The sequence below is a fragment of the Arabidopsis thaliana genome, chromosome 3, assembly GCF_000001735.4.
Source record: "Arabidopsis thaliana chromosome 3, partial sequence".
Lineage (NCBI taxonomy): Eukaryota > Viridiplantae > Streptophyta > Magnoliopsida > Brassicales > Brassicaceae > Arabidopsis > Arabidopsis thaliana.
In genome coordinates, this window is record NC_003074.8 from 129049 (window position 1) to 143844 (window position 14796).

Genomic DNA, 14796 nt, shown 5'->3' on the forward strand with positions numbered 1-14796 from the left:
ATCAGGCAGTAGATGGGCCATCGTGTATATGGTATTGGGCCTTCAATATTGTTTAGTTGTATTATTGGGTATGTTGAAAATTGAGAACACCAATTTGACATTTTTAAACTGAATTCTTTTCATTCATTCTCTCTCATCGAGGCCAAAGCTTCCAAACAAATTCCGGCACCGGTAGAGCCGTTTGCTCGCCGGTGCCGGGAGCTATCGTTCCCTTGTCGCTCTCTTCTCAATGGCTATGTCATCTGGTGTTCTCTATTCTCCCGTGTTCCCATGTTTCGCTTGTCTTTTCTCCCTTTGTATCCAAAGATTACCTTGACCACCATACCTCTGAACACGTTCACTTCTTGTGCTAGTTCTCCCCTTATCTTCTTTGCGACCTCCGTGGTTTATCCCTCTCCTCGGCTCCCCTTGAAGTCAATACCGGCATCTCCCTATTCCCCTCTGGATCGGAGCTTTGCTTTGACGCCGGAGCTGTTGAAGAGCTTTACCTTGGAAGATCCAACTTCTGCAGACCGAGCCTCATCGCAAACAAACTTCGTTTGGTTAGATCTTGTCTCTGACGCCCTCAATTCGGCAGCTGTAAACCCTAAGTCCGTTTTGCCGTCGCCGTCGTCGTTGGTGACAAAGAGAAGATGCGCTTGGCGGCTAAACCTAATGCTGCCTCAGGGTTTTCGCATTGGGCCCAACCCAAGCCCCTTCTGTCCTCCCCCTAACCCATTACCTAAACTATTAAAGCCCATGAAGCCTTCTGCTGGGTTAAGCCCATATCCTCTAAGGCCCAGGTCTGTTTTCAAATCTGTTTTACAAAGCCCAAATTTTTTGATGTTGTTATCATTTAGGGAGAGTAATGGACGCTTTCCTGTGATGGTGATGATGGATTTAGCTTGGATTAGTAGCTCTCTCTCACAAAACCTAGTTGATAGTCTATCTCGTTTGGTCCGTTTTCTTCAGTGTTTGAGTCTAGTCTTGAATCGTTTGGAGCTATTTTCTCTTTGGAAGTGTCCTAGAGTGTTGCTGCCCACACCAAGTATCGTTAATTTACTATCGAGTTCCCTCCTTTTAGCACCCTCTACCTCTGTTTGGGCTGGTAATGGACGCCTTGCTATCAGAATAGTGGTTTGTTTAGGTGGGAATGGTAGTTACCATTGTCGAGATAAGATGTTAAGTTTTCTTTGGACCCTATCCGAGACTCCTTTACCCACCCATAGGCAAATGGCCTTTAGAGTTAAGAGGATCGGCATTATGACCCTGTCTCTACCGAGTAGGTGTTACCGAAGCCTTGAAAACTCTCAACTTATCCACTCACCATTTATCGCGCTCATTCATGTCATGTTAATCTATTGCTTGGATAATTTGCAATCTCTTGACATGTTGAAAAAGTACGGCATTATGACCATGTCTTCAAGAAGTGGTTACCGTCTTTTTCTCAACCTCGTTAACCCGTCAGCCTCCTCAACGGAGCACTTCTTCAAAAGCTCGGATGCATTGTTTGCAAGAGCTTCTTTTGACCACAAGATGGTCGAGGATTTCGCGAAGCCCGCCTTCATGGTCGAATCTGCCAAGGCCTCAACAGATTTTTCAATCATTAGAAAACTCATGAAGCTTCTATCCTTATTTTCCTGTAATTTCTTATTTTCATTGTGTATGAACTTGTCTCTTTTGAGATTTTAATGAATGAAGATCTTTGTTTGACAAAAAAAAAACTGAATTCTTTATATCATTGTTCATATATATAATAACTGAAGAAACATAACTGTTACTAATATAAGAGTCAAAATTATATGGTAAACAAAGAAATTAAACAAAAGTATAACTTTCTAACGTATGGATATTTTGGTCATATTTAAATACTCACTTGGAGTCAAACAGTCAATACTATAATGTAATGTAGAAAGTCACCAAAAGAATAATACGATATAATCTTAAAATGTTCGTGAATAGCCAAGCATTAACATATTTAATGTTAACTTTGTACCACCAAACTAATACAGATATTTCTATGACACTAGTATAAAAATACTTAAATTCAAGTTTTGTGTAAGTGCATGTAGTCACCTTAATTAACTAGATCGTATGAAACCAACATGTGTTCGTTAAGTGCTAGTTTACGTACCATGTAGATAAAGGATCAGGCACGCAAATAGCCAAATATTATATGATTATTATCTTTATCAGGAAGACAGGAAATACTAGATTTGATAGTTATAATTTCTCATAAGGACAGACAAAACACGTACAGTGTTATCTCTGTTCCCATTCTACTTTGTAGACCAAAATGATTTCCATCTCACTAAACCACCATAGCGTGGGGGTACAAAGAATTTTAAAGAAACTTTTTTTGTTGGACAAAGAATTTAAAAGAAACTAAAAGGTCTATATTATATACCAAGTTACTTGAAATAAAACTACATGCAGAGAGTGTCTTGAATATTTTCGTTACAAGAAAAAACTCAACATCTCCAAAATACAGTATATCCTTTTTTACAAAACAAAAAAATGTCAACATCTACATCATAACTTCATTATTGTTTTCCAGGTAGTACGTGATCATGTTGTCTACAAACAAGTGATAAATAATTTCCCAATATAACATTCTAACGTTCATATAATCATATTTACTTTACACACGAATGTATTCAACAATAGCTTTCGCAGTTCACGTGCTTAGCAAACGTTAGCACGTGTTGCTCTCAAGTTCTCAACAATGGAACCCTTTAAATTCTAAAATTTAATATTGAATATTTAACATGACATTCAACTTAATTTGTGTTGGATATAAAAACAGAAAACAAATATAAAACCAAAATTTTAATCAACTTAAATAGTTACTTTTTCCTAACACACTAAATAACTTTATAATATTATAACGGTGAAAATTGACTGATGTCAAATGAAATAAAATTTATAATAAAATATAATTTTTGTTGGACCATGAATGATCTTCACTTTTCTATTTGTGGTCAGCATTATTGGACCACATAAAAAAATACGTATCAATTTGTGTTAAAACGTTAAAGAATAAAGTATTTTCCAAAAAAGAAAAAGAAAAAAGATAAAATAAATTTTGCTGCCAGTAACCGAATAAAAGAAAATTAAAGCATCCATAGGAAATGACGTGTATTTATCGACGTGGAAAAGAACGTGAGACACGTGGCAGTATATATCAGAGCGAGAGAGAAGGTTGATGCACGGAAGCTGTTCCCTTTTAAAAAATTTGGTGCAAGTCTACGTTGTGGCACTCACTCACTTAATAAACTCCACTTTTCTCCAAAGTTGATTTTATCATCCTTTTTCCTTTTTTAAACCATTATTGGATTCTTATAATTTATAATCCGCATGAACATTTAATTACCATAAATTAATCTCTACTGTATATCGTCTTTAGTAGTTAATTGTAATTTCATCTTAGGTATTTTAAGTCTTTCTGTAAATCGCCAAATATTCCGGAAACTATATGGTTCTGAGACCATCTTATCTTTTACTCTCTTAATTATTTCCTACTTTTCTATTTATAGAGTTAATACTTTGATAGTCAGAAAGTAATAAATCTTTATCTCTCTTAATTTTTCAAATCTCTGCTCAGTTTATAATTTCTACCTTCTCATTTTCTCCGTACTCTCTGCAGATTTGGCCTAATATATTAAGTTTTTTTTAAAAAATATATATATATATATATATATTTTTTCGTGACTGGAAAAATGCAGATCTAATCCAACAATGATAAGCCTCTTTGATAATAAATTTCAAACAATCGAGGTATGAGAGGAAAAAGAAAATGAGTCCTGGTTTGGTAACTCCTTGGATATTGAGGAACATCGGTTTAAGGCCAACCTAAAGCTTCGATGGATATATTTGCATCAAAGATTCGAATAATGGCTCACTGAAGAGCAAGTCTCGGTAATACTTTTGCTCTAAACAATTCGATCTTATCTCATTCCTCTCTTAAATCCACCCTATAATGGCACCACCACCCACGTTGCATAAGTTTGTATATAGGTGTTTCTTTCACAATTGTTTTTTATAAAAAAGAAAAATGTTTTTTTCAAAGAAGAATTTTAGATAAATTTAAAAACCTTTCGACAAAAAAAGAAAGATTAAATTTAAATATTCAAAAGAAAAAGACCTTAATCCCCAAAGTCGGTCAATGAGGCAAAAAAAGGTTGTTCAAAAAATGATAGCACACTTTTAATGGATTTTTGTTTTTTGTGTCACGAACACTTTGAATTTAAGGAACTAAATCGTAAGAATTGAATACTATAACGTTCCACTACAGTCAGTTTTACAACTATAGAACAGTTTAAAAAAAAAAAATTTATCTATAATTCCTTAATTACAGAACCACCTACAAGTGTTAATATGCATCCGTTTTTATATGCGACGCCTGGCACGTATAGAGAAAACGTGTTTTGTTCACGTATTCGCTATTCGCAAAACGTATGCCACGTGAGATCTACATGACGACATACTTACTTGTATTGTATGTAACCTCTTCGTACATGATACCTACTAAATTGAAATTTAAGTTTGCTTGAATTTTCTTTAAAAAACAATTCTAATGAAATTTATCGAAATAGAACTATCATTTTTTGTAATCATATTAACTTTCATGAGCTTTTCAATTCGATACTAATTGCTACTAAATGAGTTGATCTATCATTAATATATTACTTTAGACTTTTTGTATTTTTTGATGTGGAATTCTAACAAACCAAAAATAAATTAAGTTAAAATATAGACTAAACACTTATCACGAAATGAGCTCACATCAATATTTTGATAATCAAATGATTTTTTCTTTTTTTACCAAGAACAAAACGTTTAGGAAAAATAGAGAAATTAGAAACAAAGAAACAAAAGAACAACCTTGTATAAGGAAAAAGAATCGCAAAAAAGGGAATGCGAAAATTATGTATATAAAAGAGTATCAAATACGCCAAATGTAAATGAAAGGAACATATAACTTTAATTATAGTTATTTCTTTTTCATATTGTACAAGGGTGAAGGATGAATTCAATGTAGCTAACAGATAGAAAGCTAAGAGCTAGATGGTCCATTTTAGTGATATATACTGCATGATTTTGCATTTTATCGACATATTTATAAAAAATTTCCTCTTTTTCTTTCTTTTGTAAAATACGTTAAACCTCAATTTAATTAAAAGGGTGTTGACCTATAAAAAAACTAAAGGGTAAGAGATATATAATAGACTTAATAGTGTTTAATTATAATAGAACAAATCTGCAAAAAAAAATGGTTTGCGCAACGGTTATTAAAGATATAATTCAAACTAGGGTGCATACAAACCTATTGAATTTCCTAATCTACTTAAACCAGGTTTCATTTAAACCATTTTCATGAAACTTTCCAATTCACATATTTCTTTAAGAATTCAATTAGTTAGTTTATTTTGGTTGACATCTACAATGAGTGTTTTTTTCCCCTACATAAAACTCCATCATTTGGTAAAAAAAACTTTTACTAGCTTGTACCTTTCTTCGTTAAATGTTTAATTTTCACTTTTTAACTCATCCGTATTTTACAAACGAAGAGAATAAAAATCAATTTGAAGTGTATATTTGGCTATATACAGTTTTAGTTTAATTCGTATAAAATTGGAAAACACATCTTTTGAAGAAACAGAAGAAGCATGGTAAGAAAAGAAGGAAAAACTATTTAATAAATACATAAATCCACCCACATAGGTGTGGAGACAAAGATATAGAATTCCAAATATGGAAATTAATCTCTGCCATTAGTGGAAGTTAATTCTCATAACACCGAAAAGCTAACGATTTTCAACTTTTTTTTTTTGTTACTCAGAAGATTTTAAACCTTTATAAATACGAAAAAACCAATCTCACAAATCATCAACAATCACCTTGATCTCCACTCTCTTACATATAAATAACCAAATAATTTCTCTCCCCTCTTCTCTCTACACACATAGACAATAAACACATAAAGACAGTTTCTAATGGATTTAGAACAGAAGACAAGAGGACTTAGCAAGTCATGTGCCCTTCTCATAGGTAAATGATTTCCTCTCTTCTTTTTGTTCGTTTGTTTCAAAGATTCAAAACTTCACTGAAACTAAAGATTGAACTTTTGTTTTTCTGTGTGTATAGTGATTGCGGGAATGGAGAGATATGCATTCAAAGGAGTTGCATCAAACTTAGTGACATATCTAACAGATGTAGTGAAGATGAGTAATTCAAGAGCAGCCAAAACTGTTAACACTTGGGCTGGTTTCACTTCTATGTTGCCTCTCTTCTCTGCTCCTTTGGCTGATACTTATTGGGACAGATTCTTCACCATCCTTGCTTCTTCTTCCGTCTACTTTGTGGTAAGTAGAATCAAGTGTTAACTAAGTGCTGAAACTCTCCTCCACCGTCAGACAATAACGGTCAGGCGGTGAGGGAATGTTGCTTTTATTTATCTTATTTTATAATCGCGTTGTTAATAGAATTGGTTATATTTTGATAATGTTTTGGCCTTCTATTAGATGTCTATGTATATGCTTGATTAAGCAGTCATTAAGTGATAAACTGATAATGGGTATTAACTTGTGCAAGAAAAACTGGTTTAGACGATATATCTAAGGAAGTTATAAGTTAGGTGTTGGGTCATTTTCCGAGTTAAGGAATAGATCAAGTAGACCATCTTAAAGAGTCTTTAAGAAATTAGATACTTGGTCACCGTCCGATTAGAAATTTTCTTTTACCACTAATGGAGTTTATATGGATCCCTTTAATAGTTGGGTTGATAATGGAATTTTGATTAGAATGTTGATATAGTGCTTATAATGGGTCTTATCGGATCTTATAGGCGAAAAAGCTAGCTTAGTGGAAACTCGAAAATCTTCTTTTGTTAGTAGTTTTTAATATATTATTTCTGTTTTTTCTTTGAAGGGACTAGTGGGATTGACATGGACGGCATTTGCTGGGTCACGTTCAGCTACTAAGACTATCTCTTCTTACTTTCTCTACTCTTCACTATGTCTTGTCTCAATCGGTTTAGGCGTCTTAAACCCTTCTCTTCAAGCCTTTGGTGCAGACCAACTCGACCACGACCTCGATAAGAATTTCGATCTTTCCTCGGGTGATCAAAAGGACGCGAAAGCTACCCGAAAGACTCAGTTTTTCCAATTGTGGTACTTTGGCGTCTGCACCGGCAGCCTTATGGGTGTCACAGTCATGGCTTATATTCAAGACACTTTTGGTTGGGTTCTCGGTTTCGCCATTCCTGGTATCGTGATATTCCTGTCGATTTTGGTGTTCATGTCGGGTTGTGGAATTTATGTTTATGCTCCGGGCGCCCGTCTGAAGAAGAAAACAACTACTACACCTTTTGAGAAGATTCTTAAATTCATTAAAGGGAGAGTAGTGAAGCAGAGAAGCATATATACACTTGCAGATGAGAAAGATTTGGATGCTATGGAGCTTGAGTAAGTTCGGAAAAACCACGATATCTCATGAAACTAATTAGTCTTTTAAGTTTTTTAGCGACTAATGATTACCTGTTTATGTAGGCTAGAGGAGAGGCCTCTCTGTAAATGTGAGACCGAAGACATTGAGACTCCTTCAACAACCTCCAAAGGATTGGAAGATGACGAGAGCTCGAAAACGGTTTTCTCTGGAATTGATAATGTTAAGTTAGTGATTCGCCTTTTCCCCATATGGATGATGCTTCTCATGTTCGCGGTTATCTTCCAGCTACCAGCAACCTTTTTCACCAAACAAGGTGTGACTATGAAGAGAAACATTGGGTCCAACTTCAAAATCCCACCTGCAACCCTGCAAAGCACGATCACATTATCAATCATCCTGCTTATGCCATTATATGATAAGATTTTGATACCTATTACCAAGAGAATCAAGAAAAACGGTACAGGTATCTCTGTGATGGAGAGAATGGGAGTCGGAATGTTTCTATCCATCATTGCCATTGTTATTGCGGCAATAGTCGAAAGGAAAAGACTAGCCATAAGCCAAAAGATGAAGACTTTACCTGATTATGATCCAGAAACCGTCCCACTGAGCATCTTCTGGCTGCTGCCTCAGTACATCCTCTTGGGAATCTCAGATATATTCACAGTCGTTGGGATGCAAGAGTTTTTCTACAGTGAGGTTCCTGTAAGAATGAGAACAATGGGATTTGCTCTCTACACAAGTGTTTTTGGTGTTGGAAGCTTTGTGAGCGCCGCACTGATCTCAATTGTCGAGGCTTACTCGAGCTCAACAGGTGACCGACAAAACTGGTTTGCAGATGATATGTCGGAAGCTCGGCTTGACAAATACTACTGGCTTCTTGCTCTTACAAGTACAATAAGCTTTGTAGTCTACATATTTCTATGCAAGTTTTTCAAGAGTAGCAGTGATCAAGGCGATGAAAAAGAAGAAGCCCCTAAATGAAAGAAGAAAAACTTTGATTCCTTTGACACAGTCGACTTAGATAACCGTTTGCCATAAGATTCCACGAATGATCTAACTGTAGTAGTAGCTTTAGAACTAACTAGCAAACCAAAAGAGATAGACAACTGTAAGATTTTTATTCATAAGAAACAGTATCTTATAATATCAAATGCAAAAGATTCAACATTATTATTATCTCGTGTGTTTGATTACATATCATCATTAATCCTCCCATTGACCAACAACATTTCTAAAATGGACAGATTCAAAACAGACAAAAAAAAAAAAGTCTGAAACTTTGATTTATACCTTTAATCATGTGAGCTGTTTCCATTGAGACCAACTTCTTTAGCTACGTTGCTCTCTTCTCGAACCTCGTCTTCTTCATCAGAGTCAAGTGTGAAAGTACTTAAATTCTCCAACTCAGCTCCGAGAGGTCGATATTTAGAATGATCTTGACGGAGATAACCATTCTTGTTAGCAATGACAGAGAACAAACCAGTAGCCACAACTACCATTAGAGCCAAATGACAGTTAAATTGAAGAGTAGCTATAGCTTTTGCTCGGTGATAATCACCGTGTCCTTTGCACTTGATCGTGAAATTGCCTCTGCTCTTCTCGTGAAACGTACAGTTATTAGTGATCAAACCGGTAAAAAACGATACACCCATTTGCAGAAACCATGTTCCTTGCAGAATCAGACCGATCCCACGACCTAATTTCGCAAACCGATGCGTGCTAGAGTCGGATTTGAGCTCAAAAACCGTGGAGAAGACGCAGATGGCAATGGGCACGAGCATGAGATCGTAATAACGATTCTCGATTCCAGAAACATCTTTCTTTTGCAGGTAGAACATTAAGAACTCCTCAATGAAGCCAAAGAGAAGCAATAAAGTTGTAATCGAAGACGGAAGTGCAACAAAGACAGCGTTTTTGGAGTTGACCAGATATGTTAGAATGGCGTAATATAGGAATAGTACTGCCACTGCCACGATCTGTAACTGGATCATTGACCCGACCCGATCGCGAGATCCGATTGAGCTGAAGAAGGAGAAAAACGAGTTCGCAATAAACAGAGACGAAAGCAAAGCTACGGGGATGGAAGATGATCCAACAGATTTTGGCGGCGAAGCTCTGATCTGAGCCATAGGGGAAGATGAATCAGCAGTACCAGAAGATGAATTCGGATCCAGGTTCGATGAGTCCAGTGACTCCCACGCGCCGATTACTGCAAATCCACCGCCGGCGACGGCGTAACTTAATATACCCATGACTCCAATCTTCACAATCTCTGCGAATCAGGTTATACTTCTTTCGAGGAAATTTGGATTTTTCCGCCATTAAAGCTTAACAGAATCGAGCTTCTGATCTGATAAACCGGAAAGATCCGACCCGACCCGAATAACCCAAAATGGGATAGGCTAGTAGCCCAATAACTCAATATGGGCCTACTGGGGTCTTCAAATAGTTCATGTTTAAATATTCTAACCATCACGTGACAATCATGTGACCTCTATGGATATGCTGCTGCTGCATATAGCTCCGCTTGCGTAATCCAGTTTGCTTGGAGAAATGTTGCTTCCACTGTTTCACCAGCAACCATTGATACTTGCCAAAACCTTTCCCGATCGAATTTTCCCGCCATTCCTTGTTCCCAACACCCTAGTTTCGCGACGCAATGTCAGTCGAGCGAACTCCGGCATCTTCTGTAGTTCTGCTTCCGGTCGAAAGACTCTTCCCCAATCGGCTATCCAGAGAATCGCTGAGAAGCTTCGTAGCCTTGGATTCGTGGAAGAGAAGCATGATTCACCGACTAGGAGAATCACGGGAGAAGAATCTGGTAAGAATTCCCCAGGAGAGATATTCGTTCCGTTGCCTAAGCAGCTTCCGATTCACCGGGTCGGGCACACGATTGACACAAGCTGGAGCACGCCTAGTTACCCGGTTCCGAAGCCCGGGTCGGGTACTGCCATTTCAAGGTACCATGAGTTGAAGAGAGTGTGGAAGAAGGAAACGGAGATGGAGAGGAAGAAGGAGGAGAAGGTTCCGTCGTTGGCGGAATTGACATTGCCGCCGGCGGAGCTGAGGCGGTTGAGGACGGTGGGGATTAGGTTGACGAAGAAGCTGAAGATTGGCAAGGCTGGGATTACGGAAGGGATTGTGAATGGGATTCACGAGAGATGGAGGACGACGGAGGTTGTGAAGATTTTCTGCGAAGATATTTCCAGAATGAACATGAAACGGACCCATGACGTCTTGGAGGTTTGTTTGCCTCTCTACTTTTGATTTCATGATAGGGATTTGATAGTAACATTTGACTCTCAATGAAAGATCTATGAACATGTCAACAAATGGCACAGACGGAAATTCATACTTGTCCTGGTTGATTTTACAGACAAAAACTGGAGGCTTAGTCATTTGGAGGTCTGGAAGCAAAATATTGTTGTATAGAGGGGTAAATTATCAGTACCCTTATTTTGTATCTGATCGGGATTTGGCACATGAAGCTGCTTCAGGAGCATCATCTATGGATCAAGGAGTGGTTGATAGTAGAGAGAAACAGAGTATTGCAGAATCTTCTGCCCCGAGTATTACTAATAAAATGGTTAAACCGATGTTGACGCAAGGCGTTGGTTCTCCGGATAAGGTTAGGTTTCAATTACCCGGGGAAGTACAGCTTGTAGAAGAAGCAGACCGTTTGTTGGAAGGATTGGGTCCAAGATTTACTGACTGGTGGGCATATGATCCCCTTCCCGTAGATGGTGATCTTCTGCCAGCCGTAGTACCTGACTACAGGAGACCATTTCGCCTTCTTCCATATGGCGTCAGTCCAAAACTAACTGATGATGAAATGACCACAATAAGGAGACTTGGTAGACCACTCCCTTGTCATTTTGCTTTAGGTAAGCTTGGTTTCACCTGATTTTAGCTTCATTTAGACACGAAAAGATTGTTAACTTATTCTGGCTTACCTTTTCGAGACTTCCAGGTAGGAATAGAAATTTGCAGGGACTAGCTGTTGCAATTGTCAAGCTTTGGGAGAAATGTGAGCTTGCCAAGATAGCAGTGAAGAGAGGAGTTCAGAACACTAATAGTGAGCTGATGGCCGAAGAGTTAAAGGTTGTTGGTTTACTTCTAGTGATCAAAGTATCAAACTATTTGTGGCTCTGTTTGCGAACAATAGAAAATTATGCCCTTCGGAGTCCCATATAACTAAAGAGATCTATTGATGAGCGAAAATATATGTATGTTGCAGTGGTTGACTGGAGGGACTCTGATATCTCGGGATAAAGATTTCATTGTCCTGTACAGAGGAAAGGATTTCCTCCCATCTGCAGTTTCTTCTGCAATAGAAGAGAGGAGAAGGCAAACAATGATAATGGAGAATTCTAGTGTGCATGGTAATAAGCTGACTGAAAACGAAGAGGAAATAAAACCTCGGGCTGTTAAAGAGGATATTGAACTAGAAGCTAAGGATCAGAAGGATCATATACAAACCCATCAGATGAAATCAAGACAGCGAAATTCTCCTGAGGCAATCCTTGAAAAAACTAGTATGAAGTTGTCCATGGTATGCCCTAACAGACAATTTATACTTGAATCCATTGGGTTTGCGAGACCTTTTTTAGTTCTGAACGGTTAGTTTTTGTCTTTAGGCGTTGGAAAAGAAAGCAAATGCAGAAAAAGTCCTGGCGGATCTGGAGAATAGAGAGAGTCCTCAACTTTCTGATATTGACAAGGAGGGTATTACTAATGATGAAAAGTACATGCTCCGGAAAATTGGCTTGAAAATGAAGCCTTTCCTTTTACTAGGTAGGTCATTGTTTTTCCTCTTTTTCCAATTGAAAGCAGTCTGTTCCCGTCTTTCATGTAAATACTCGTGGTAAATGAGTAGTAACTGTCATGGACTCATCTCTTTGACATGGTTTATGTAAACTTCCTGTTCTGACGTATCTTGTTGTGTTCTCAAGGTAGAAGAGGCGTCTTTGATGGAACAATAGAGAACATGCATCTTCACTGGAAGTATAGGGAACTTGTGAAGATCATTTGTAATGAATATAGCATTGAAGCTGCTCACAAAGTAGCAGAAATCTTGGAAGCAGAAAGTGGTGGCATACTAGTTGCTGTGGAGATGGTTAGTAAGGGCTATGCAATCATTGTGTATCGTGGAAAGAATTATGAGCGGCCTCAATGTCTACGACCTCAAACACTTCTCAGTAAGAGAGAGGCGCTGAAGCGGTCTGTGGAGGCACAACGTCGAAAGGTAAAGAACCAATCATAACAAATCCATGACATGACAATATTGTCCTGTAAATAATATCTTATCTGGAAACTTCAAATTACTTTTATGACTTCCTCGCTTGCATGTTGAATTAATTTTCTGCTCAAATTAATGCAGTCATTGAAGCTACATGTGCTGAAACTTTCCAACAATATCGAAGAATTGAACCGTCAATTGGTAAGTCATATGTGTGGCTCAGCTTGATTTTCTTAAACAGTCCTTGAAGAGACGTAACATTTGAATGCTGCTGGTTGGGGGCAGGTCGAGGACAGCGCAACCAATGAAACTTGGTCAGATGGGGAATCAAGTAACATGATGGTAAATTATTTACAGTTTCAGTAAACACATGCCAATTCTTGATGCTACACCTATGCTTCTATGAGTTTCTCAATTCTCCTTATTTCTTATGTAGGTCGAAGAAGAAACAGAAAATCAGCATACTGAACCTGAGAAAGCAAGAGAAAAAATTGAACTTGGCTATTCATCTGACTTATCAGTTCCTTCCTCTGGTGAAGAAAACTGGGAGGTGAGATTGTGAGCTCCTCCTCTAAGTTTCTTGCAAATGGCTCCTATTAATATATTCTCTGGATTACTAAAATGTGAACCCGAATTCTGAGACTGCGTTGGTGAATATATTTGAAGGATGACAGCGAAGGTGAAGTAGACCCATTAACTACGAGCAGTCAGGAGTATCAAGAAGATGAATCTGAATCTGCCTCGTCTCAGAGACACGAGGGTAACTCTCTCGATTCAACTGCAAATCTGTCTGTGTTTGCGGAAACCGGTTCCGCCAATGCTTCTTCATTTCATGATAGATCACTGGTAATGTCTAAAAACCTCTTCTCTTTCCTCGTTGGCCCTATGCGTAGCTTTATTTAATTAACTACCCTTTTTGTGAAAAAATTTAGCCGCACAACAGCTTCCTGAATGCCAATCGAAAGTTACCAGGATCATCAACTGGAAGTGGCTCACAAATCTCAGCTCTGAGAGAGAGGAAAAGCGAAAATGATGGGTTGGTCACAGATCTGTCCAATAGAGAAAGGCTCATTCTGAGAAAACAAGCCCTTAAGATGAAAAAGCGACCACCCTTTGCAGTAGGTGAGTTTTGCTATCTTCTATACTCTTTGCTGCTAAGAAACCACCTGATTCATATCTCAAATATAATACTTTCAAACTTTTTACCCGATAAAGCTCATTACATAACCTCAAAGCCTTTTGGGTTTCACATGTAGGTAGACTCACTTGGAACCTTATAGTTCCTTATATGGAGAATGACTTCACAATTTTCCAATTTTCAATTTTGTAGGAAGAAGCAACGTTGTTACAGGTTTAGCAAGAACACTGAAGATGCATTTTCAGAAAAACCCTCTAGCAATCGTAAACGTCAAAGGAAGAGCAAATGGAACATCTGTGCAAGAAGTCATCGCAAAGCTAAAGGTCACTACAACTTAAAAACCATCCACTAGTTAGTTCTTGATGATCCTTTCGGGCTTCGTTTAACAAGTGGTTTGTGTTGATTATGCAGGAAGAAACAGGAGCTCTTCTGGTGTCACAGGAGCCAAGTAAAGTCATACTTTACCGCGGATGGGGAGCGGAAGAAGAAATGAAAAGCTTCTACCCAAATAACAATGTCAAAAGCTCTATAAATCTACCCTCTACGAGAAGCTTTGTTGATGATCCTCCTCATGTGTCTCCTGCACTCATCGAAGCCATAAGACTTGAATGTGGTTTGTAAAAATGTTTAATTTATTAGATGTAAATAATTTAACATTTGCTAAAGGGCACCAGAGAAGTTGGATATGCGGAAAACGATATGTTCCCAGTCACGGACGTGTGGGTCCATTAAAAGGACAGAAAATCCACATGTATCGGTGAAGGTTCCACCAAGAAAAACAAGTTGTAATGTGATAATACTCTTTTGAAACGACCAAGGAGTGATAGTAACAAGACAAATAAAAACCAAACCTTATCCACTGAGCCCATTGTGCAATCAACTGAGAAAAGATGAATGTCTCTTCCGTTCTTCTTCCCAAATATCCTCAAGAATAGACTCGAAGCAAATAAAATAAGATGAAACCTAACCAGATAGCTAAAGAGCAGAT

The 14796-nt window shown here is 37.8% G+C and overlaps 4 protein-coding genes, 1 long non-coding RNA gene and 1 other non-coding gene across 7 annotated transcripts; 5 read left to right on the forward strand and 1 right to left on the reverse strand.

Annotated features, from left to right (window-relative positions):
* Positions 1-89: 89 nt before the first annotated feature.
* On the forward strand, positions 90-1701 carry AT3G01345 (uncharacterized protein). The gene has a single exon (NM_202475.3). The coding sequence runs from the start codon at positions 271-273 to the stop codon at positions 1669-1671; it is 1401 nt and encodes a 466-aa protein (NP_974204.1). The 5' UTR covers positions 90-270; the 3' UTR covers positions 1672-1701.
* A 2076-nt stretch (positions 1702-3777) lies between these two features.
* Positions 3778-4147, forward strand: AT3G00995. Its single transcript, NR_140796.1, has one exon. It is a non-coding gene; the product is annotated as an other RNA (long non-coding RNA).
* A 1729-nt stretch (positions 4148-5876) lies between these two features.
* On the forward strand, positions 5877-8412 carry AT3G01350 (Major facilitator superfamily protein; the record flags this gene model as incomplete). Its single annotated transcript, NM_111001.2, has 4 exons — positions 5877-6030; positions 6127-6344; positions 6910-7445; positions 7530-8412. Exons 1-4 carry the CDS (start codon positions 5976-5978, stop codon positions 8410-8412), a joined length of 1692 nt encoding a protein of 563 aa, NP_186784.1. The 5' UTR covers positions 5877-5975.
* On the reverse strand, positions 7351-9751 carry AT3G01360 (plant viral-response family protein (DUF716); the record flags this gene model as incomplete). 2 transcript variants are annotated; one of them, NM_111002.2, is made up of 3 exons in its annotated part: positions 7351-7794; positions 8009-8512; positions 8722-9683. In NM_111002.2, one exon carries the CDS (start codon positions 9681-9683, stop codon positions 8724-8726), a length of 960 nt encoding a protein of 319 aa, NP_186785.1. In that variant the 3' UTR covers positions 7351-7794; positions 8009-8512; positions 8722-8723. The 2 variants fall into 2 exon arrangements, with proteins under 2 accessions (NP_186785.1, NP_001030617.1); NM_001035540.3 differs by lacking the exons at positions 7351-7794; positions 8009-8512 and having other exon boundaries at positions 8546-9751.
* Positions 8939-9126, forward strand: AT3G01005. The gene has a single exon (NR_140797.1).
* Positions 9752-9962: 211 nt separating the features above from the next.
* On the forward strand, positions 9963-14734 carry CFM2 (CRM family member 2). Its single transcript, NM_111003.5, has 13 exons — positions 9963-10674; positions 10808-11315; positions 11402-11532; positions 11669-11983; positions 12069-12225; positions 12384-12676; positions 12812-12871; positions 12956-13012; positions 13107-13220; positions 13337-13516; positions 13603-13792; positions 14001-14131; positions 14220-14734. The coding sequence occupies exons 1-13, from the start codon at positions 9985-9987 to the stop codon at positions 14427-14429; spliced, it is 3036 nt and encodes a 1011-aa protein (NP_186786.2). The 5' UTR covers positions 9963-9984; the 3' UTR covers positions 14430-14734.
* The last annotated feature ends 62 nt before the right edge of the window (positions 14735-14796 follow it).

What these genes read in the sequence shown, in the direction of transcription:
- AT3G01345 (NM_202475.3), top strand. Translation starts at nt 271, where the DNA reads ATGTTTCGCTTGTCTTTTCTCCCTTTGTATCCAAAGATTACCTTGACC.
- CFM2 (NM_111003.5), top strand. Translation starts at nt 9,985, where the DNA reads ATGTTGCTTCCACTGTTTCACCAGCAACCATTGATACTTGCCAAAACC. An exon ending in CTAGTATGAAGTTGTCCATG is followed by an intron (nt 11,984 to 12,068) that starts GTATGCCCTAAC and finishes TTTTGTCTTTAG; the next exon opens with GCGTTGGAAAAGAAAGCAAA. An exon ending in CTGGTGAAGAAAACTGGGAG is followed by an intron (nt 13,221 to 13,336) that starts GTGAGATTGTGA and finishes ATATATTTGAAG; the next exon opens with GATGACAGCGAAGGTGAAGT.